Here is a 24,611-nt window from a genome sequence, read left to right on the forward strand (position 1 = left end):
TGTAGAATGGCCATTAGAAAAAGTATTCCAAAGCATAACAGAAAGTTAAATATTCTAGGAAAAACAACAAAAAAGAACACCTTCTTAAATAAGACCTCTGCTATATTCTGATGCAGTTTTTCTCAGAAGAGAAAATTAGCCATAGGATTTTCACAGACACTATAAAATTTTGAAAGCTACAGAAAAGAGGATCATTCAGACAAAGTTTCAAGATTTTTAAACAATCATTTTATAGAGTTTTCATAGAAGTAAGTGACAACTAGTGGATAGAACAGGTTAGTCTGGAAGATTGAGAATTCTGGATTAAAAATATTTAGTCTTTCAAAATTAAAAAGGATCAGAGAGCACTAAATAATACTGATGCAACAGAATGAAGAAACTTCTCCCAAACTGCTACAATAAAAACAAAGTGTAATACATGAACTTAAAAAGATCCAACTAATTCTTCCTGTATGTGGTTATAGGTTAAGGGAGAGAAAACAATTTTTTCTGTAACTGCTTCTTCTACTGAATTGGCACACTAAGTAAACAATTTAAAATAAAGGTGTAAACTTGGGGCTGGCACTGTGGCAGAGGGTAAAGCTGCTGTCTGCATCCCTTATGGGCATTGGTTCAAGACCCAGCTGCTCCACTTCCAATCCAGCTCCCTGCTAATGTGCCTGGGAAAGCAGCAGATGGCCTTGGGTCCCTGTACCCATATGGGAGACCCGGTTAAAGCTCCTGGCTTCGGACTGGCCCAGCTCTGGCCATTGTGGCCATTTGGGGAGCGAATTAGTGGATGGAAGATCTGTCTCTCCTTCTCTTTGTAACTCTGTCTTTTGAATAAAATAATTCTTAAAAAACAAAACAAAAAAAAAAAACAAACACGGCCGGCGCTGTGGTGTAGCGAGTAAAGCTGCCACTTGCAGTGCCAGCATCCCATATGGGCACTGGTTTGAGTTCCGGCTGCTCCACTTCCTATCCAGCTCTCTGCTATGGCCTGGGAAAGCAGCAGAAGATGGTTTAAGCCCTTGGGCCCCTGCACTTGCATGGGAGACCCGGAAGAAGCTCCTGGCTCGTGGCTTTGGATGGATGCAGCTCCAGCCATTGCAGCCAATTGGGGAGTGAACCAGCAGATGAAAGATCCACCCCACCCCCCCTTCTGCCTTTCCTTCTCGCTCTGTATAACTCTGACTTTCAAGTAAAATAAATGAATCTTTAAAAAAAAAAAAAGTAAACTCAAGTATTACTATTTAGGAATATAATACTTACAAAACAAAACTTTTTTCTTCAGATTTAGCTTCTTATAAGTAGTAAAACTAGGCCTATAGTAAGGTGTTGCTCCTAAGAGATTAATTATGGATAAAGTCCCAAAAACTTGGTGAAAGCAAAAATCATCTATAGTACACAGAATCCTTTCTACTCATATAAAGCAGAACCAAGTTTTTCCCCTCAGGATTAAAAAAATAAATTTCCTTAGGTTACTGAAAATAAAAATCCTCTTCAGTGAAAATAAGTTTACTCACTAAAAGACTTTCATAATAAGTTACAGAAATTTGAATGTGTTTCCTAACTCTAAAAACAATCTAGATTATTCATCAGGTAGTTTCCTTTGTAGGACAGCAGGACAAATTGAGTTACTCCCACATCTCCTCCATACATTGTCTATAAGCTATGTCAGTGCACAGGAGCCACAGGTCTCACAGAATACACCCCTGAAAATATCACTCTTTGAAAATGTAATCATAATACAAAATAGACGAGACTGGCCAGTCTGGAAACCAATCTCTTTAAGTTTTGGAAATGAAGTTACGGAGACAAGAGTGCTTTCCAGTTAGCTGAAAGGCGTTTCTTGAGTCTTAGTAAGGTGTACAGGACTAGAAAACAGCAGCATTGTGACTTGCTTGTATTAATGGCACCCAATTACCTGTAAATAAACTGACACAAAGAACTTTACACTCAGCTGAAGATGGGGTAGGGGTGGGAGGCCTGTAGAGCACTTCAACAGCATCTCTTAGTTGCAACAAGAACGAAGAAGTGGTCAATGACAAAATTGGAAGGGTAATCTTTAAAATGGTACAATGTTTTTTCTTTTGAGGATGATTAGGACATCTTAAAATTAACTCCTGAATACACAAATGAACAAGGAAACATAAGTCAAAACCCCAGTACCTTTGAAACTAATTTTTAGTTTAGTTTCAAACCCCAGCACACATCAATTGTATGAATTTTTTTTTATTCAGAACCTGTATCTTCAAGACTGGTAGAAACAAAATACAAACAACTTGTTATTAACATAATAGCTGCAGTTGTTAACTGCAAGAATACAGTATAAAGGAGTATTACCAAATGTCAATTTTCTTGCAATGAAATTATCCCAGTCACCTTATGGGTAGCAAATTCTAGCAAGAAATGATAAATTCATTTCTTATTAAAAGTACTTAAAGAATTTCCAAGATCGATCAGTGTGCCACAAATAAAATAGCAGTTTATTCAAAACAGCCCTTACCTTTCTCTTATTTTCCTAAAAGATCTGCCATGTACAGGTAACTACTAATTTCAAATTGGTTCTTCGAACCAGGGTTCTTCCTGTAAATTCACATCTTAGCTTTATAGATAGTAAACTTACACTCATTTTCCCTTTCCAGTCTTGAAGCTAAAACACTTTTGTATAAGGAACAATCTAAAATCACTTCATGAGAATCTTGGTTCTTAATTTTCTTCTACTTCATCAGTATTTCCTTCTATTATTTGTTCTTCCTCGTCGTCGCCAAAAGTCTGTTCCTGCATGGTAGTAAAGGAGAAAGATCTAGCAGCCACTTCTGCGGCGAGGCCAGCAGTGAAGGTAAAATCTGGTGACAGCTGTAGCCGTGCCAGTCTCTGCTTAATAGAGGGCTGTAAAGAGTCCCTGGCAGTCGTAGGAGCAGTGACCAGGCCACCTCCGTCCGCCTGCTGTGACTCATTTTCAGTCTCACTCTGGTAACACAATCTTTCTTCGGTTCCTTGAATGAAGAGTTCGTTTGCAGAAGTGTCTTTATTTGTACCCTCTAGAGGGTTTTCACAGAAATACTCAGTCCTGCTTACTTCATTGTCAGTTATGGGGGGTTTATTATTTTCCTCTTCAGTATCAGGTTTACTGACTTTTCCCATATCTGAATTCATTGACGATTCTGAAATACTTATGGGTTCCACTGGGTCTACAGGAGACAAGGATTTCAATACAGCTTCAAAGAAAAAAAAAAAAAAAAAAGAAAAATAATAACTAAGGACTCAGCAATGACTTAAACTTTAATTTAAGCTCCTTATATTTTTATCTTAAAAAGAATAGTAAATAAATAAATGAATAAATAAAAGCTAAATAAAGCTATCTAGAAAAAAATCAGTGAAATTTTATAAATCCTGGAATCTTTACCTGAGATAAAATGCCTATGAGGTGAAACAAAATGGGGATTTGATGAGGTTTTGAAACATCTCACATATTATCTTATTCAAAATATTAAAGCAGTGGTTCTCAAAGTGTGGTCCCTGAACTAACAACACTAGTCATGACTAGGAATTTGTTAGAAATGTAAATTCTTGGACCCCATTTCCAGGCCTACTGATCTAGAAACTCTGGGAGTGTAGAGCAGTTATTTTCCCAAGCCCTCTACTTGATCCTGATGTACACTCTCATTTGAGAACCACTGCATTCAAGAATAAGAATGTGTCAGATAAAAAGCCCAGAGTAATCCAGATAATAATATCTTCAACATGTATATATTTAAAAGTTAAAACTGCTTGGGAAAAATTTTAAATTACTTGCTAAGATCCTAATGAAAGTAAAATAAAGCCATAACTTCTATCCATTGATAGTGCCACAGAAAAGTACAAATGAAATAAAATCTGCATTCAAGATCAATTACTGTACAAAGTGTTAAACACAGAAACATAACATATATCCATACGGCTGAAGTTGTCCTTGCATGGAAAATGAAGTTTTATTTAGCCCCTCTTGATGTTAGTAGGCAGTGGGTTGCTTGCTAGGCAGTCTCTCCTCCCAGCATGAGGGGTTAGTACAATACAATACATTAGGACGGAAGAAGCATGACGGAAGACAAAAAAGTGCTTCTTGAAGATCTGGCGTGTATTTTAAAAATATTTTTGTAAAACATGTCCAGTTCCAAGAAATATCCCTAAGCTGCAGTAACTCCACTATAGAAGCAGCAACAACAGAAAAAAATGGCCACAGCAGGTTCCAGTGTAGAATTTCCCTCTCTAATTCCATTCGGACTTTACCCCTGTAGGCAGAGATGAAAACAACTCTGGAAGATGTACTGAAATTATTCATGGGAAAAGCATTTTATGGTATCAGCAGCTTTTAACTTACTTCTACAAACCAATACAGCATTATTGCCTTTTTAAATGCAAACTGTACAAAAGCACATACCTGAAAAAAAAGACATTTTCTCTCACTCATATACCTTTGCACATAATGTCAATAGGATAATTTTAAAGCTATATGAAGAAAATGCTACACAATAAAAAGATATAAGCTTATATACAATGCTGTTTCCAGTCTTTATGAACATTTTTAGTTTATAAGTCTGCTAGTTTTTAAAAAATGCAACATCTTGCATTAGAAGTTGATTGATAGTCATTTTATTGCTAATTAAATGGAGGGATATAATTTGTATAATGGGAGGATCAATTTTCAAGAGTGTTCGCATGCAAGCCCCTAAGAGGTAGTCATTTGTTTCTCTCTCTTTTTTTTTTTTTTTTGACAGGCAGAGTGGACAGTGAGAGAGAGACAGAGAGAAAGGTCTTCCTTTTTGCCGTTGGTACACCTTCCAATGGCCGCCGCGGCAGGCGCGCAGCGGCCGGTGCACCGCGCTGATCCGATGGCAGGAGCCAGGTGCTTATCCTGGTCTCCCATGGGGTGCAGGGCCCAAGCACCTGGGCCATCCTCCACTGCACTCCCTGGCCACAGCAGAGAGCTGGCCTGGAAGAGGGGCAACCGGGACAGGATCGGTGCCCTGACCGGGACTAGAACCCGGTGTGCCGGCACCGCAAGGCGGAGGATTAGCCTAGTGAGCCGCGGCGCTGGCCGTCATTTGTTTCTCTTGATCTATATACTAGGGATATAGCAGTAAATGGTTCCTGGTATAAAAAAGGTTATGCAATAACTACTTGTTGAATAATTTCTGAATGAAAGCTATGAGGGATAATAAAGTCCCTACTGAGGACTGTAATTTAGTAACAGAGATAAAACTAACTGAATATAGGAAAAACAATAGTACCTAAAACAGCATACCACTAATTTTTTTTTTTTTGACAGGCAGAGTGGACAGTGAGAGAGAGACAGAGAGAAAGGTCTTCCTTTGCCTTTGGTTCACCCTCTAATGGCCGCTGCGGCCGGCGCACCGCACTGATCCGAAGGCAGGAGCCCGGTGCTTCTCCTGGTCTCCCATGGGGTGCAGGGCCCAAGGACTTGGGCCATCCTCCGCTGCACTCCCGGGCCACAGCAGAGAGCTGGCCTGGAAGAGGGGCAACCGGGACAGGATCCGGCACCCCGACCGGGACTAGAACCCGGTGTGCCAGCATCACAGGTGGAGGATTAGCCTATTGAGCCACGGCGCCGGCCAACCATTAATTTCTGATTTATGTAGGATCAATAAATGAACAACAGATTCCTGGAACTTCCTGTCTTTACTGCTGCTTCTAATCACTTCCCTTCTCTGCTACATGCTTTGCTGCTCAAGACTTCCTTTCTATTTCACTCAATGCCCTCTGGTACAAAGGTCTACGGTGGTAGGAGAAGCAGCAGGGTGGAGCAGTCAGAGAAGGTGTCATGGAGGAGGAACAGGGAGGGCAGACAGATTTCCGAGTAATGGGATAAGCATGATTTTTTTTTTCATGAATTAATATGGCATGCTTGTAGAACTGTAGTCTACTAGGTAAATGTAAACTGGGGAAGATTATCTACAGTGGAAACAGGGGGAAATATAATTGAATACAACTGGACTCTTAAAACGGAGAGCTGAAACTCAGAAAAGGAGTTTGTATTTAATACAGTAAGAAATGGGGAATGACTATAGGACGTCAGATAGAAAAAGCCATTATCAATGTATTATTTGAGAGAAATCTGGAAAAGAGCTTAAAAGAGTTTAGAAGAAACAAGTACTGAAAATGGATATCATCTAAGAGGCTGTTAGAATGGTAAGCATAATCTAGTGAGGGGACCAAGGGGTACAATGAAGAAAGGTAAAACCAAGAAAGGTAGATGTGGATAGGGGAAAAAGGAAGGGCTGAGGAGTGAAGAGGGGAGGGTAGGGGAGGGGAAGGGAGGCCAGAGGATCCTGAGTTGCTTTCAGAAGTACAGGCAATCTATATACTTTTAGAAAGAATGGAATCTATATACTTCTAGCAAGAATGGAAGTTCCATTCTGCCCTCTTAGAAATCCACAGGAATTAGCTAGCTTAATATTGTCAATTATTAAGCGTTCCCTCATTTCCTCTCCTGCTGCTCATGAGGAGTGACTGAAGAAAAGTAGAGCAAGAAAGCCCACGGCGTTGTAAAGTTAACATTTCACACTAGCAGCCATCGAACCTGGCCAGAGTGTGGACAAGGTGTACACATCTACTAAAGTGCTCAAACCATTCAAGTAACTCTGATGATGTGGTTAAATGGTTAAATGTCCTAGGTCTTTTTTTTTTAGACAGGCAGCGTTAGATAGTGAGAGAGAGACAGACAGACAGACAGAAAGGTCTTCCTTCCATTGGTTCACCCCCCCAAATGGCCACCATGGCTGGTGCGCTGCGCCGATCTGAAGCCAGGAGTCAGGTACTTTTCCTGGTTTTCCACGCGGGTACAGGCACCCAAGCACTCGGGCCATCCTCCACTGCCCTCCCGGGCCACAGCAGAGAGCTGGCTTGGAAGAGGAGCAACCGGGACTAGAACCCAGTGCCCATATGGGATGCTGGCATCACAGGCGGAGGATCAGCCAAGTGAGCCACAAATGTCCTAGGTCTTAATACACTTTTTTCAATAATGCACACAGAGTTATTAATTTTGTACTTCAATGAGGTATTTTTAGTATCTTAATATATGGTCAACAAAGTTTCAGTTCCCAAATTCACTACATTTGAAAAACATTTTATTTAAAATACTTCAAATTTCTCAACTCACTGCTCATTTCAAAACAAATTTAGTAATAAATTAAAAAACTGATGAAAAAAGCATGACTATTTTTTTCTAATGGATTCTATCTATTCTTTTATTGATCAAATTGACTTTGTGCCCAGAAAAAAAAGAACTGTGCTTACTGGTGGATCCTTAAAATTAAAGCCATAGGAATTCTATTGTTAAAATAAAATTCATGGTTCAAGAAAAAACAGCTCCTATACTGAAATAACCTTCTCCACTGAAGTCAGCGCTTACCATGATCACTAAACAGAAGCTGTTTCCACTTCTGCCTTTCCGCCTGCGAAGCTTTAAATCCCAGCACAGACTTTAACTCTTGGAGCACCCTCTTGGATTCTTCCTGCTCACGCTTCTGTCTCTCTTTGTCTTCTTGAGACAAGTAATAAAAATCATCCTTTCTGAAATCACTGTCCATATCTACATCATCTACATAAGCTTCTAATTCCTGAAAACGAATAAAAGAAAAGGCTCTTTAAGCAGTGTTCTAGTAGCAGTCATTTACATCTACCTCCCCATCTTAGAGATTATAAAATGAAGCCCTGCTGTTGGCACAGGTCATTCAGGGGCAGGGAAGCAAACACACAGATAATCTGAAACCTTTAAAGTTGATACTCAAAAAAGTTGTGGATAAGAACATTCAACAATATCAATGGTTATTTTTCCACTCTAATACCATCCAATAGGTAAGATTACTATAGTTACTTGCTATGGCAAAATTTTAAGGGCTGGATGTTTGGGGAGGTGATAGACATGTTAATCTTGTGATAGACATTTGAGTTTCTTTCTTTTCTTTTCTTTTTTTTTTTTTAATTTAAAGATTTGTTTATTTATTTGGAAGTCAGAGTTACACAGAGAGAGGAGAGGCGGAGGCAGAGATAGAGAGAGATCCTCCATCCAATGGCTCACACCCCCCCCCCCCCCAATTGGCCGCAACAGCTGGAGCTGTGCTGATCTGAAGCCAGGAGCTGGGAACCTCCTCTGGGTCCCCCACATGGATGCAGGGGCGCAAGGACTGGGGCCATCCTTCACCGCTTTCCCATGCCACAGCAGAGCCGGATCGGAAGTGAGCAGTCGGGTCCTTTTTTTTTATTTTTTTATTTTTTTTATTTATTTATTTGACAGAATTAATAAGAGAGAGAGAGAGACAGAGAGAAAGGTCTTCCTTCCGTTGGTTCACTCCCCAAATGGCCAGAGCTATGCCGATCTGAAGCCAGGAGCCAGGTGTTTCTTCCTGGTCTCCTACGAGGGTGCAGGGCCCAAGCACCTGGGCCATCCTCCACTACCTTCCCGGACCACATCAGAGAGCTGGACTGGTAGAGGAGCAACCGGGACTAGAACCCAGTGCCCATATGGGATGCCGGCGCAGCAGGTGGAGGATTAACTAAGTGAGCCATGGCGCCGGCTCCAAGCAGCTGGGTCTTGAACCAGCGCCCATATGGGATGCTGGTGCCTCAGGCCAGGGCCTTAACCCACTGAGCCACAGCGCAGGCACCAACATTTGAGTTTCGTTCCGACTTCCCAGGAAGTTTGAATACTCTTCCTAGAATTAGGAAATACCTTATCTTATGGTTCTCTGTGTCTAATACAGAGAGGAGGATACTTGCATATTATTCAACCTTCCCTGCAGTCCAAGTTCAGGCAGTTGACCCAGAATGCTGCAATAAGATGTACCTGTATCAGATCTGATTAGGAAGTTTAATGTTAACAGAAGTAGGCATTTTGAGGTATTCATTCTGGCAAGGAAGGTAGCAGATCAAGTTTCCAGAGGCAGCAGTTCTGAGGGTAGTTTTTTTTTTTAATGTTAAGATTTATTTATCTATTTATTTGAAAGGCAGACCATCAGAGAGAGAGAGGGAGAGAGAGAGAATCTTCCATCTGCTGGTTTACTCTCCAAATGCCCATGATAGCCGGGGATGGGTCAGGCTGAAGCCAGTAGCCAGGAACTCCATCTGGATCTCCTGTATGGTGTGGCAGGGGTCCAAGCACTTGGCCATTATCTGTTGTTTCCAGATGCATTAGGAGGAAGCAGAATTGGAAGTGCAGCAGCCAGAACTTGAACTGGCACTCCCAATACGAAACCAGCAGATGGAGGACCTCTGTCTTTCTCTCTCTTTGTAACTGCCTCTCAAATAAATACATAAATCTTTACCAAAAAAATTGCTTATTTGGCCTTTTGTAATATTCTGTAAGTTATCTTTATATATATATATATATATATATATATATATATATATATATATATATATTTTTTTTTTTTTTTGGCCAGGCAGAGTTAGACAGTGAGAGAGAGAGAGAGAGAGAGTTATAGACAGTGAGAGAGAGACAGAGAGAAAGGTCTTCCTTCAGTTGGTTCACTCCCCTAATGGCCACTATGGCCGGTGCTGTGCCGATCCAAAGCCAGGAGCCGGGTGCTTCCTCCTAGTCTCCCATGCAGGTGCAGGGACCCAAGCACTTGGGCCATCCTCCACTGCACTCCCGGGCCACAGCAGAGAGCTGGACTGGAAGAGGAGCAACCAGGACTAGAACCCGGCGCCCCAACCGGGACTAGAACCCGGGGTGCTGGCGCCGCAGGCGGAGGATTAGCCAAGTGAGCCATGGCGCTGGCCCTGTAAATTATCTAACACTTTAAAATAAATTATTTGTCTGTTAAGCTACTAGGATTGATTTTCACTTGCAATTAAGAATACTGAACAGATAATATGTCTTAAGCAAAGGAAGCTTTCTTTAAGATGAGCAAAAGAAGTCTTTGTCAATAACTAAGGCAATCGATAAAAATCTGTTCTTTAAAAAGAGGTATAACATACATGCAGTTAAGTGCATAATTTTTTTTTAAAGATTATTTACTGGGGCCAGCACCATGGCGTTAGTGGGTAAAACTGCTGCCTGAAGTGCCGGCATCCCATATGGATGCCAGTTCGAGACTCAGCTGCTCCACTTCCGATCCAGCTCTTTGCTATGGCATGGAAAAGCAGTGGAAGATGACCCAAGTTCTTGCGCCCCTGCACCTGGTGGGAGACCAGGAAGAAGCTTCTGGCTCCTGGCTTCAGATTAGCACAGCTCTGACCGATGCAGCCAATGGGGGAGTGAACCAGCAGATGGAAGATCCATCTCTCTCTCTCTCTCCCTCCCACCTCTCCTCTCTCTGTGTAACTCTGACTTTCAAATGAAATAAATAAATCTTAAAAAAAGATTATTTAAGGGGTGGTGTAGTAGGTTAAGCCTCTGCCTGCAGCACCCGCATCCCATATAGACACTGGATTGAGTCCTGGATGCTTCACTTATGATACAGCTCCCTGCTAATGCCCTGGGAAGGCAGTGGAAGATGGCCCAAGTGCTTTGGCTCCTGTACCCATGTGGGAGACCTGGAAGAAGCTTTACCCACTACACCACAGTGCACAAATGTCTAGGATTTACATACTGGTGATCACCACTGAGATCAAGCTGAAACATTTAGGCCAGGTATAATGGTACAGTGCATTAAGCTGTTTCCTGCGACACTGGCATTCCATACTGGAGTATTAGTTCAAGTTGCTTCCAATCCAGCTCCCTGCTATTGTGCCTGAGAAAGCAGGTGAGGATGACCGAAGCACCTGGGTCTCTGCCATCCATGTGGTCAGAACTCCAGGCTCCTGGTTTCAGCCTGGTCCAGCCTCAGCCATTGTGGCCATTTGGGGAGTGAACCAGCAGATGAAAGCTCTCTTACTGTGTCTCTTCTCTCTCAGTGTCACTCTGCTTTCAAATAAATTAAAAAAAATAATGAAGTATTTCCAGCAACTCAGAAGGTACCTATGTCAATGCACTGATTTTTACTGTGTTTAATCACTTTTAAAAGTTTTTAAGAAATGGACAATTAGATATAAGTAACAAGGAAACCTGACAGTGACTCAAACTAAAGACACTAAAAATAAATTATTTGATATAAACCCAATACATTGTGCTGTAATTCGGAAGCTCATTGGAGATAGTGATTCAACAGTTATTTGACAATTACCCATGTCACTTAACAGAAAGTTAGATAGAATGTGACACTCTTCTTCAGGAACAAAAGTAATTTTCACCCTTACCTGCTCTTCAGGGATTGGATCTTTATCTGCAATGTGCAGAGTGGGCTGGGTCAAAGGTACCACAGTACAATGTGGGTTTTCACATGCGACTTCAGGCTTGCCTTAAAAAAAGGAGAGAATAAAAATAATAAATAGGCTACCAGAAATGAGTGAACATCTAATAAAAATTACCTTTGATACCAATGCCTTGTCAATTTCATAGTTCAACTTGTTCTAATTATAACTTTTTATTTCTAAAAGATTAAAGAGGGGCCGGCCGGCGCTATGGCATAGTGGGTAAAGCCGCAGCCCGTACATGGCCACTGGCAGTAGTCTTGGCTGCTCCACTTCTGATTCAGCTCCCTGATAATGGCCTGGAAAAGCAGCAGAAGATAGCCCAAGTGCTTGGCCACCTGCACATCCATGGGAGACCTGGAAAAAGCTCCTGGCTCCTGGCTTTGGACTGGCCCAGCTCTGGCTGGAGAGTGAATCAGCAGATGGATTCACACACCCCCCGCCCACTTCTCCCTCCCTAAGTCCCCCTTTCAAACAAGTAAATATATTTTTTTAAATAAAAGATTAAAGATATTAAAGCTAACAACAGTCACATCAATAAATTTACAATTTAAGTTAAATTCTTGGAGGGGAGGACCTAGTTTTTTCTTGTCTTTGCCTCATTCCAATATCTGAGACACAACAGGTACTCCATAATACCAGTGGATGGCTCAAGTACCTGGGCTTCCTGCCACCCATGTGGGAGACTCAGATGGAGTTTTTGGTTCCTGGCTTCTGTCTGGCCCAGCCCTAGCTGCTATGACCACTGTTTTTTTTTTTTTTTTCTTTCTAAGATTTATTTATTTATTTATCTGAAAGAGTTACACAGAGAGAGGAGAGGCAGAGAGACAGAGAGGTCCTCCATCCAGTGGCTCACCCCCCAACTTGCTGCAACGGCCAGAGATGCACCAATCTGAAGCCAGGAGCCAGGAGCCAGGAGCTAGGAGCCAGGAGCCAGGAGCCAGGAGCCATGAGGGTGCAGGGGCCCAAGGTCCTGGGCCCTCATCCACTGCTTTCCTAGGTCACAGCAGAGAGCCGGCCCAGAAGTGGAGCAGTCGGGACTCAAACCGGCGCCCATATGGGATACAGGTGGCGGCCTCACTCACTATGCCACAGTGCCGGCCCCGACCACTTTTAGGTATAGTTTATGAGGCTTTCATACCACAACTGCAGAGGAGAGTAGTTGTGACTGACATTATATGGTCTATAAAACAGAAAATACTTGCTAGATTAAAAAAAAATTGTACACCTTTATCTTCAAGTTTCTTACACCTTAATGTGCATACCAATTACCAAGTCTTGTTAAAATGAAGGTTGATTTCAAAGCATTTGTAACAAGCTCTCAAGTGGTGCTTCTATGTTAGTTTGTAGACTAACATTCTGAGTAAGAAGGCCCTAGATGTAATAAATGTTAAAAGTTTTAAAATGTCATTAAAAAAAAAGATTTATGTATTTGAAAGGTAGATCAATAAAGACTGAAGGAAAGATAAACATCTTCCATCCAGTGGTGCATTCCCCAGGTGGTGGAAACAGCAATAGGGTGGTTCAGGACAAAGCCAGGAGCCAGGAACCCACCTGGGCCTTACACATGGGTAGCAGGTGCAGAAGGACATGGGCCATCTTCTGTTGCTTTCTCAGTTATATTAGAAGGAAGCTAGATTGGAAACAGAGCAGCTATAACTCAAACCAGCACCTTGATATAGAATGCTGGTATCTCAGTTGTACATAAAATGTTTTTACTGTAAAATGAACTAATGTTTAAAATACTGCTTTATGCTGTAATAAAGGTATTAGTATTTAAAAAAAAAAGAAAAGAATGCTGGTATCTCAAGTGGCAGCTTAACCAGTTATGCCACAACACTTGCCTCAATAATGTGATATTTATAATAATGGGAAATTATGGTCTGGGGATTCTTTTCTATGGCAATTCTTGAGTAATGTCCAAGTAAAAACCTGCTTTAAACAATTTCCTGAGCTAAACACAGTGAGACAGCAAACTAGGTGCTTAAAAAAAGTGACATTTGTGAGGTACTAATATTGGCAAGCAGCAGCTTGAATGAGTTGTCTGGGTGCCAGGAGTGGGGATGGACAAAGAGGGATCTCCTAGCCAGCCATGGGTGGTAAGGTGCAGAGACTTACGACTGAAGGGATACTCTTGGCTTACACGGGCTTGTGGGACAAAGCAAGCTGGGCCCAGGATAGGAAAAACTCCCCACAGGTTTGAGATAGCACTAATCTGGCTCAGGAGACAACCAATAGTGTCACATGATTAGTTACATACAAGGGTAATGAGTAAATCAGTAAATATTCTGAAGATAACAGAGACCACGTTTCTCCAGTCAAAGAAACGAGGTATAAATACAGAAATGGGGAAGGACAGAATAAGTTGTAGTGCTGGAACTGAATTAGAGGTTCTAGTATGAACTCAAGGTTTATAATACACATGGACAGACAGGCATAAAGAGATGTAGGTGTATATACAGTAGATAAGAGATATATGTATTTATATATACACACATATATTTTGGAGCTCCATCTTTAAGCTGAGAGGGCCTCTTAAAACTCATTCTTCCCTAGCTACATTTCTTAGCATCCACTGACCTGTTTTCTATTTCTTTGTAATTATAACTTTATATAAATGAATAATAGTGTGCAGTGGTTTGAGTATGGTTCCTTTCCCTGAGCACAAGGCATTAGAGATTCATTTACTGTGTTTCACGCTACTTTCCTGTTTTTTTTTTTTTCAGATATGATTTAGGGGCCGGTGTTGTGGAGCAGCGAGTTAAGCCACTACCTGTGATGCTGGCATCCTATATGAGCGTCAGTTCAAGTCCCGGCTGCTCCACTTCTGATTCAGCTTCCTGCTAAGGTGCCTGGGAAAGCAACAGAAGATAGCCTAGGTACTAGGGCCCCTGCACCCACATGAGAGACCCAGATAGAGTTCCAGGCTTCTGGCTTTAGCCTGGCCCAGCTCTGACTGTTGTAGACATTTGGGAGGTGAACCAGCAGATGGAAGATTTCTCTCTACCCCTACTTCTCTCTTTCTGTAACTCTGCCTTTAAAATAAGTAAACAAAGATAAGATTTAATGATTTATCTAGAAATCATTTCAATCTTACGGAAAAATTGCAAACATAATTTAAAAGACCCTTCATCCATATTTCCACTTGTTGACATTCTACCATATTTGCCTTCTTTATACGTGTCTGCACGTGTATATAACTCTTTTGGTGACAGGGTTACTCTGAACTATTTTAAAGCTGCTGGCAACAGCCTCCAGTATTCCTAAACATTTTTGTTTTCTAAGATTTATTTATTTATTTGAAAGGCAGAGTTACAGGTAGAGAGAAGGAGAGGTCTTTCATCCGCTGGTTCATTCCACAAATGGTCCTAACAGCTGAAGCTGAGCTGATCCAAAGCCAGGAACCAGGAGCTTCTTCCAGTTCTCCCATGTGGGTGCAGGAGCCCAAGCACTGGACCATCTTCCTTTGCTTTCCCAGGCCATTAGCACAAAGGGAGCTGTATCAGAAGTGGAGCAGCCTGGACTTGAACCTGTGCCCATATGGGATGCCAGCATCTCAGATGGAAGCTAACCTACTACTCCACAGTGCCAGCCCCCAATACTTCTGTTTTGAAAAAAATAGAATTCTCCTACATACTAACAATATACCATTAAAATCACAAAATTAGCACTGATACCAAATTGCCAACTAATACACAGAACACATTCAAATATCAGTAATTATCCTGATAATAACTTTTGTATGTGCAGATCCTGACTGGTATGATATTTAGTTTTTGTGCTATTTATTTTCCTTTAACCTTTCCTTAACATCTTTCATGGTAAATATTTTGTGAAGAAATACTTAGAGATTATATAAATATGGCTTCCTCAACAAAGTGTTGCCTACTATTCATACATAAATCAAATAAGCCAGTAGTATTGTTTCTAGGTATTGTTCATACAAAAATCGTACACAAATAATTAATAAAAACTGTAAGTAGCCCATGTGTTCTTCAGCTGATGAATAAACTGTTATATCCATCTATACAATGAATTATTATTCAGCAAAGAAAAGAATAAACTACCAATATATGCAAGAATGGAACTAGAAGCCAGGTGATCAGAATTCAATCTGTGTCTCCTATATGGATGTTAGGGACTGAAGTACTTGAGCCATCACCTGCTGCCTCCCAGGGAGTACATTAGAAGGAAGCTGGAACAGAAGCAGACCCAGGACTTGAACACAGGCAAACTCCCAACCCCCAAACAAATATTTTATTTAAAGTTGTATAGTCATGGCCACTGTGAACTAGTTTTCTTAATTCACATCATTATTTTCTTTGAACATAAGCTACATGTACAGAGCATAACTAAGAAATGGCTTATTTTAATGACCTATACCATGATTTGGAGACATTTCTCACAGTAATGGTTAAGTTAAGTGATAGGAGTCAACATCTCAGAGTGTGTTAAAAGGTGGGTCAAATAGAAGTCATCTTCTAATATTCAAAGGTCTTCTGAATGTTTCTACTTATAGAAAATCTATTAAAACTCTAGATTTCATATTGAAAGGTTTACTATGTATGAATATTTGCATATATTGAATTTCCTTGGCAGATTTATTCTTTGGAGAAAAAATTACTCACTACTTTCATCTGAGATATAAAGGAAACTCATGTGTAAATGTATCAGTAATTAGCACACTTATTTTTTTAAAGTTAATACTTTCACTATCTAGATTTAGTGAGCTTGTTTAAGTCAATAAACAAAATATTACAAAACTAGCTATAAACAAAACAAACAGTACAATAAATCATTAATTACCTTTGGGAGCAATACAAATTCTATTCATGTTTGACTAACCTCATAATGATGATCCAAGTGCATAACAAGCACATAAGTGCATCAATTTATAACACAACTTAAAAACTAACATAAACAAGTACAAGATTTGAGTCAAATAAAAGCAACTGGGCGTAAAATCTCAAGAATGCTTTTTACACAGCAGCACAAAGTCTGATATTGTAACATTAAATAATGACATTTAATACATTTCCACATGTAACAATGAACATGCAGGTAAGGTGCTGTGGCATAGAAGGTTTAGACTCCGCCTGCAGTGTCAGCATCCTTTACAGGTGATGGTTCAAGTCTCAGCTGCTCCATTTCCAATCCAGCTTCCTGCTAATGGCCTGGGAAAGCAGCAGAAGATGGCCCAAGTACTTGAGCCCCTGCCACTCACAAGGGAGACCCAGAAGCTCCTGGTTCCTGGCTTCGGCCTGGCCTAGTCACAGCCATTGTAGTCATTTGGGGAGTGAATCAATGGATGGAAGACCTCTCTCTCTCTGTATCTCTGCATTTCAAATGAATAAGTAAATCCTTAAAAATATAATGAATATGTAGTATTACATGCAATATAATATAACTTGTATATTCTTTTTTAAGATCTATTTTATTTATTTGAAAGGCAGAGTTACAAAGAGAGAGGGAGAGGCAAAGAGATTTTTCATCTGCTGGTTCATTCCCCAAATAGCCAAAGCTGGACTAAAATGGATCCAGGTGATAGGAACTTCATCTGGATCCCATGTGGGTGGCAGGGGCCCAAGCACTTGTGCCATCTTCCACTGCTTTCCCAGGCAAACCAGCAGGGGGCTGAATAGGAAGTCAAACAGCTGGGACTTGAACCAGTATCCATATGGGTTGCCAGTGCTGCAGATGGTGGCTTAACCCACTATACCACAATGTTGCCCTCATTTATATATTATTTCTGAATCACTGATGTAAGTATCTTATCTTAATAGAAAATGCAGTATCTTCTAAGGTAGACAATGCTACAGAACGTGCCTGTGACTATAGACTTGTAGTTCAGGCCACCGAAGATTAGAGATGGGACACGGGCACTCCCTTGACTTGCATCCTCTGGTCGGCTTTAACACAAACCAGGAGGAAAAGAAAGCTCGGCATCAGAAGCAATGGGTGGCAGGCCTATGAATGGCTGATCTGTACAGTGATCTGCCCTCAAGGAGACCCAACAGGCCAGTCCACTGCAGTGGCTTTCAAAGTGGTAAGCCTGGGCTTCAGCAGAAGTCAGCTTGTGAAGAGCCCTGGCAGCTCTGCCAAGAGTTGGATCACTGGAAATGGACCTGCCCTGGAGTCGAAGGATGCCCAGGTCAGAGCCACAGATCTTATTGGCTCTAAGCTGAAAAGCCCTTCACTCAGCCCAACTTCCAAAGTGACCACTGCAGCTGAGGGGATGGTCAAGTAGGGTCAGCAACATTGCAGGCAGAACTGTAAATTTCTTGTTAGAGATGCCCCCTGCCTTTACCTGGCCAGCTCTCCTCCCAGGCCAGCTAAGTCACAAAAGTCAACAGAGTGCCTTCCCTAGGAGGTTCACACCTCCCTTAGGATATACCCCATGTGAAGAGATAGATAGGTCTGGGCCTCTTAACTCACAAGGCCTAAAGCCCACCAGATTATTATCAAGCCCCTTCTATCAGGTTCTATTTGCCTCTCAATCAGAAAACTTAATTGTAGCTTAGACAGCACCTTTCTTAGCTCCTCTAATAATGACTCCTTTGTTCTAGACCCTGTCTAGCGTACTTGGGCCTCATTCCTTTGTAATCATAACCTCTACTCTACCACCAATGGCTCTACTCCCAACCTGTGTGTACTGATGGTCCTCTTCCCCACTTAATGCTGTATAATTGTTCAAACCTGGTAAATGCCACTCTTAGGATCCTTGGTTACTATCCTCACTCTGTCTTTTATGATCTTGTCTAAATATGATCAGAGTCGGCAAACTTGGAAGGCTTCCATAGCCTTGGCAACTCATGACGACAGCCTAGGGTGGTTACTGGCGCCATAAACCAGAGTGTCAATTTGTTGGGTCAACAACAGGAGCCACTGTGCACTTGCTCCTCATGTGGGATCTCTGTCCTTAATGTGCTGTACATTGTGATTTAATGCTATAACTAGTACTCCAACAGTATTTTTTTCACTTTGTGTTGCTATGTGGGTGCAAACTGTTGAAATCTTTATACTAAATTGATCTTCTGTATATAAAGAGAATTGAAAAGGAATCTTGATGCAAATGGAAGGGGAGAGGGAGCGGGAGAGGGGAGGGTTGCGGGTGGGAGGGAAGATATGGGAGGGGGAAGCCATTGTAATCCATAAGCTGTACACTGGAAATTTATATTCATTAAATAAAAGTTAAAAAATAAAATAAAATAAAAAAAAAAAGAAAATGCAGTATCTTGCTCTGGACCCACTATTTTATCACCCTACCTCTAAAAGAGTTTTGGGAACTTCTGATAACAGAAACATACTAATAAAATATTTATTCCTTCATTTCAGTTTTCTATAAGAGTTATAATTCATTGAACCTTCCAATTCATATTCATTTTTTATTTACAAAATAAGAGCCAAGATTTGGTACTGTCAATTAGTAATTATAACTCCATTTTCTTTCAGTAAATTATCACATGAACAAGAAACTCACCTAATAAAATCCTATCAGAGTGGAATAGGCATGTCTGATAAGCATATGCCAAAAAAATGTCTGACAGGTACCTTTTTTATCTGTGTTTCTTCGTAGCAATTTGTCCACCTGAGAAATGGCCTCTTCCCAACAATTGTTGCTTGCTTGAACATGGGGCTCAATCAACTTTAATTTCTGTTCTAGGACTTGATAAGCTTCTGACACTAATTCTTGTGTTTCCTTAGTACAAACAAGCTTCTCAAGTTCATCTTCAAGAATTATTACCCTGAGTAATAAAGAAAAATAGAAACATCTTTCTGAAACATAAAATAGAAAATTTATAATTAACAAGGCTTATAAACTTGATGAGATGAAATTCTGGAGATGGATGGTGGCTGCTGCACAGCAACGTATACATGTGTATGTACTTAACGCCACTAAATTTGTACACTTAAGTACCAGCAGATGGAAGATCTCTCCTGCTCTGCCTCTCCTCCTCTCTCTGTAACTCTGCCTTTCAAATAAATAAATCAATGTTTAAAACGAATGGTTAAATGATAAGCTTTGAAATGTTTATTTTATCAACTTTTAAAAAATAATATATTTATCTTTTCTTCTTTATCTTTCTTTTTATTTATCTTTTCTTCTTTTTTTTTTCTTAAGATTTATTTTATTATTTGAAAGAGTGACAGTAAGAGGAGAGAGAAAGAGAGAGAGAAAAAGGCCTTCAATCCACTGGTTCACTTCCCAAATGACTACAATGGCCGGGCCCAGCTCCGGCCACAACCAGGTGCCTGGAACTTCATCTGGGTCTCTCACATAGGTGGAAGGGGCTCAAATACTTGGGCCATCTTCTGCTTTCCTAGATGTGTTAGCAGGAAGCTGGATTGGAAGTGCAGCAGCCAGGACTCAATCTGCACACCGATATGGGATGCTGGTGTCACAGGTGGCGGGTCCTCTTTTCCATGTCATGTCCACCTGCTACAGCACTTTTCCTTCCTTAAGTCATCTTCCCTTACACCAATGTATCCCAATATGCCTTATATACATGGGGGCTTCAAATGTTCATAGAAAAATGAAACTGCAAGATTAGTTTACTTGGGTGCAAAAAATATTTCAAATACACATATAGTTATTTCATAATACTCATTCTCATGAACTTTCCAAAGATACTTGTATTTCTATTACCAAAAAGAAAAAAGAAAAAAAAAATTCTCTGGAGACCCTCGCTTTGCCTAATACATTTTCACTGAGTTTTATGATGATCCAGCCTCTGTCACCCACTTAAGTGGATAGGATCTTATCTTCCATGTTTCCTGTAGGGGACAGGGCTCAGAGTCAGGGCAGCACTCACATGACTTTTCCCTCCCTCCCTCCCTCCCTCTCTCCCTCTCTCCCTCTCTCCCTCCTTTCCTCCCTCCTTCCCTTCCTCCCTCCCTTCCTTCCTTCCTTCACCATTCATTTTATTTGAAAGGCAGAGTTACAGAGAGAGAGAGAGAGACAGAGAGAAAGGTCTTCTACCTGCTGGCTCACTCCCAAATGGCTGTCATGGCCAGAGCTGAGCTGATCCAAAGCCAGGAGACAGAAGCTTCCTCCAGGTGCCCCAGGCAGGTACAAGAGCTCAAGGACTTGGGTCATCATCTACTGCTTTCCCAGACCATAGCAGAGAGCTGGATTGGAAGTGGAGTAGCTGGGACTAGAACTGGCACTCATATGGGATGCCAGCACTGCAGGCAATGGCTTCATGTACCATGCCACAGTGCCTGCCTCTCACATGATTTCTTAGAATGGCAGATATAAACCACCTGAATATCACACCTGAAAATTTTTTCATTTCCTCTATGCCCAAAGGTGTTCAAAATTTTGAGAGGCAGAGAGACGGAACAACAGAGAAAGCTTCCATCCATTGCTCTGCTCTCTAAATACTTGCAAAAGCTAGGACTTGGTGAGGCTAAAGTGAGAGTCAGAAACTTGATTCAGGTCTCTCATGTGGGTGGCATGGATCCAACTACTTAAGCCATCACCTGCTGCCTCCCAGGGTCTGCATCAGCAGGACACTGGAAGGAAGAGTGGAGCTGGGACTTGAACTCGGGTACACTGATATGGGATGCAGACATCCCAACTGGAGGCTTAAATATTAGGCCAAACACTTGCCTCTGTCCTAACCTATCTCAGGTCTTCAACTGATGGGTAGAAACATTTCCTTTTTCTTTTTTTAAATAAAGATTTATTTATTTATTTGAAAGAGAGAGAGAGAGAGAGAGAGAGAGAGAGAGAGAGAGAGGAGAGCTAGAAAGAGATCCTCTGCCCATTGGTTCATTCCCCAGCTGGCTGCAATGGCTGGAACTGTGCCATCTGAAGCCAGGAGCTTCTTCCAGGTCTCCCATATGGGTACAGGGTAAGTCCTTGGGCCATCTTTCACTATTTTCCCGGGTATATTTGCAGGGAACTGGATCGGAGGTGGAGCAGCTATGACTCGAACCAGTGCCCATATGGGATGCTTGCCCCAGAAACATATCTTTTCAAACTTTCTGTTCTTTTGTTCTGACCCTTGGACATGTTATCCACCCTCATTCCAGTTAAACTAGCTTTTTTCATTTTGTGGATATGGTAAATTCTTTTAACTCATTTTTTTATTTTATAAAACTAATCACTGCTTTCCCTCCGCTTCTTGCCTAGTATTCAGGATCAAGTACGTCAACTATAATCCTATGAGCTCATTAATTTCTTTTTATTTTATTTTATTTTTTATTTTTTTCATTTTTATTTTTGACAGGCAGAGTGGACAGTGAGAGAGAGACAGAGAGAAAGGTCTTCCTTTTGCCGTTGGTTCACCCTCCAATGGCCGCCGCGGTAGCGCGCTGCGGCGGGCGCACCGCGCTGATCCGATGGCAGGAGCCAGGTGTTTATCCTGGTCTCCCATGGGGTGCAGGGCCCAAGGACTTGGGCCATCCTCCACTGCACTCCCTGGCCACAGCAGAGAGCTGGCCTGGAAGAGGGGCAACTGGGACAGGATCGGTGCCCCGACCGGGACTAGAACCCGGTGTGCCGGCGCCGCTAGGCAGAGGATTAGCCTAGTGAGCCGTGGCGCCGGCCCAAGCTCATTAATTTCTTAGGGAAGTCCTGATTACCAACACAATATGATCTAGCTCTACATTATGAATATTTACCTGTCAGAGAAAATTTTCACTGGAAATGATTACATTCAGGTATTGTACACCTTTATTCAATTTTTCAACTTTTAAATTTTATGTAGAAATATACAAAAGTAATATTTTCAGTTGATAAAGGGTACCTAAATGGGACATTAAAATTTGGGAACTAGAGTACTAACAATAACATGTAAAGTAAAATGTCAATGAATATAAATGTGGATTTTATATTTTACAATTCAACTGGAGCCCAGAAGCTTGTCTTGTGCTACAGGAAAATTTCTAACTTTGCTATAATTTATTTAGAAAAACACCAATACATTACTCTGTAACTATACAGAACAATGTCTCTTGTACTATGCCAGTGCCGCCAGGTGCGTCTCAGGTTCCAGGTGAAGAGCCCTTCCTTAACAATTAAAAGCAGCTCATTCTTCACAACCCTCTCCGTTTCAGCTCTCAAAGATAATGAACAGCTGCTTTTGTCCTCTCTTTCTAGGTTGTATGTTGAATGAGGAAAAGTAAAAACCACGTGACCCCTCCAAATATAGTACCTACAGATCATTGTTTCTCTGCTACTTCTGTAGCTATGAACCATTGTTGATGTTGCATGTCTCAATTTGCTTCTGCTTTTCTAGCTAGGACACAAGCCAGCAACCACAATGGCACAAGAATGATGCTTGCTAATCATGAGGACATTTACTTACATGGCTTCTCAACTTACTCATTCAGTAATGCTTTCAGATGGAGCTGCAAGCTGCGCACTGCTGTGTGGACATTATTCAGTTCTCTTGACTTTTGTTGAGTTCTGGACAAGCGCTGTGGAACTGACTGGTGCTGAGTTTCAAAGTACCGATAGAACTCATAGCTGCGCTTGAGCTCTTCCAAACAGGCAGAATGAGCATGAGGTAGACCTTGAGTCACATCAGATAAAATATGATGAGGCAAAAGTGCTGGAGCAAGTAAAGGCCCCAGAGGTGAATTGGCTGTAGAAAGTAACAGGGCTAACCGTCTGAAGAACTCTGAACTCTGAGCCACCCAGAGCTGGAACAAAACCTAACAACAAAAGGATTAGATCAATAATAATTATTGGTCAACATTCAAAACAAAGCACCAATTTATTTATCTTAACTTCTGGCTTAAATTTTTCACTTAATCCTAAATAATGAATATAGCTGAGCCTGAGCTAGCTCTAAGATTAGTTAAGAATGTTGTATCAAATTATGCAGTCACGGCATGTAGGAACTTCTGATCCTAATATAGCAGATAACACTAATACATAATTTAGCACAGTTCTAGCCTAGATGGGAAATGTTGATGGAATGAGATACATTAGAAGTAAATCTTCCTGCATGAATTAAAAAACAAAAAAACATTCACATCAGAGAAAAGAAGACAGCAAGACTGATCTTCATAAATCTAAAGAAATGAGTTACTGATGCACCCAGTTTGGGGTTCAAAATCACATCATTATTTTGGCCTAAGAGTTAGCCTAAGAGAGATAATATGCTAGGAATATCAGGCATGAGAGACTATAAAACTTATTCTTAAGATCCATCCTGAATCCAGTCAGCAAAGGATTTACCCAGATACAGCCTTATTTAAGACTAAGACAAAATAAACACATGAGAAAACAATCTTATGTGAACACAAGTTGGCAGACAAGAAAAAGAGGACAGAACTATTCAGATACTGTAGATTCCAGTTACTCACGACTATAATGGCCATTGTTTAGATGCTAACCTGAGTTTAAGAGTAACATGACTTGATTCACGCTTTAAAAGGTTTCTTGTGGCTGCTGTTTCAGAGATTATGGGGAGATGATCGTAGAAACAAAGAGCAGTTAGGAAGTTACTATAGTAGTGTTTGGCATTGTGGTACTGCAGGTAAAGCCACTGGTTGTGATGTCGGCATCCCATCTGGGCACTAGTTCAGGTCTCAGCTGCTCCACTTCCAATCAAGTTCCCTGCTAATGGCCTGGAAAAAGCAGTGGAAGATGGCCCAAGTGTTTGGGCCCTTGCCAACCATATGGGAGACCTAGAAGAAGCTCCTGTATCTGGCCTGGCCCAGTCCTGGTTATTGCAACGATCTGGGGAGTGAACCGCAGATGGAAGATCTCTGTCTCTCCCTCTCTCTCTGTAATTCTTTCAAATAAATAAATAAATCTTTTAAGAAAACTACTGCAATTATCCAGGAGAGAGTTAATGTAGCTTGGACTGGGGTTGGCACTGTGGCATAGGACGTTAAGCCACCGCCTGCAGTGCCAGCATCCCATATGAGCGCCAGTTTGAATCTTGGCTGCCCCACTTCCAATCCAGCTCTCTGCTATGGCCTGGGAAAGCAGATGGCCCAAATCCTTGGGCCCCTGCACCCATGTGGGAGGCTCTGAAGAAGCTCCTGGCTTCGGATCGGCCCAGCTCCGGCCGTTGTGCCCAATTGGGGAGTGGACCAGCAGATGGAAGACCCCCCCCCCCTCTCTCTCTGCACCTCTGCCTCTCTGTAACTCAACCTTTCAAATAAAAATAAATAAATCTTTTAAAAAAAATGTAGCTTGGACCACAGTGGTTAGTGGTGTAAGAGGTGAGATGTAGCTGGATTCTGGACACACTGCAAAAGTAGAAGCAACAGAATCTTTTGACAGATTGGCATTGAGAGAAAATATTAACAGGGATGATATGATTCCTGCATTTTGGAACAAGGCACTGAAAGAAATCAAGTTGGCATAG

At 41.4% G+C, this 24,611-nt stretch overlaps 1 protein-coding gene across 10 annotated transcripts in view; it reads right to left on the reverse strand.

Moving 5' to 3' along the window:
- Positions 1-1,824: 1,824 nt before the first annotated feature.
- The window catches only part of VEZT (vezatin, adherens junctions transmembrane protein), a 91,115-nt gene continuing 68,328 nt past the window's right edge, over positions 1,825-24,611 (reverse strand). For 6 of the 10 annotated variants that reach the window (XM_062203107.1, XM_062203109.1, XM_062203108.1 and 3 more), the window contains 5 exons: positions 22,610-22,941; positions 18,829-19,022; positions 11,224-11,324; positions 7,397-7,604; positions 1,833-3,203 (listed from right to left, as the gene is read on the reverse strand). In XM_062203107.1, the coding sequence (XP_062059091.1) occupies positions 2,692-3,203; positions 7,397-7,604; positions 11,224-11,324; positions 18,829-19,022; positions 22,610-22,941 (1,347 nt within the window). In that variant the 3' untranslated portion in view covers positions 1,833-2,691. Of the gene's footprint in view, positions 3,204-3,798; positions 4,257-7,396; positions 7,605-11,223; positions 11,325-18,828; positions 19,023-22,609; positions 22,942-24,611 lie in introns of those variants that run through there. The other 4 variants (XM_062203111.1, XM_062203110.1, XM_062203112.1 and 1 more) reach the window with 3 other exon arrangements.

Source organism: Lepus europaeus, chromosome 10, assembly GCF_033115175.1.
Source record: "Lepus europaeus isolate LE1 chromosome 10, mLepTim1.pri, whole genome shotgun sequence".
NCBI lineage: Eukaryota > Metazoa > Chordata > Mammalia > Lagomorpha > Leporidae > Lepus > Lepus europaeus.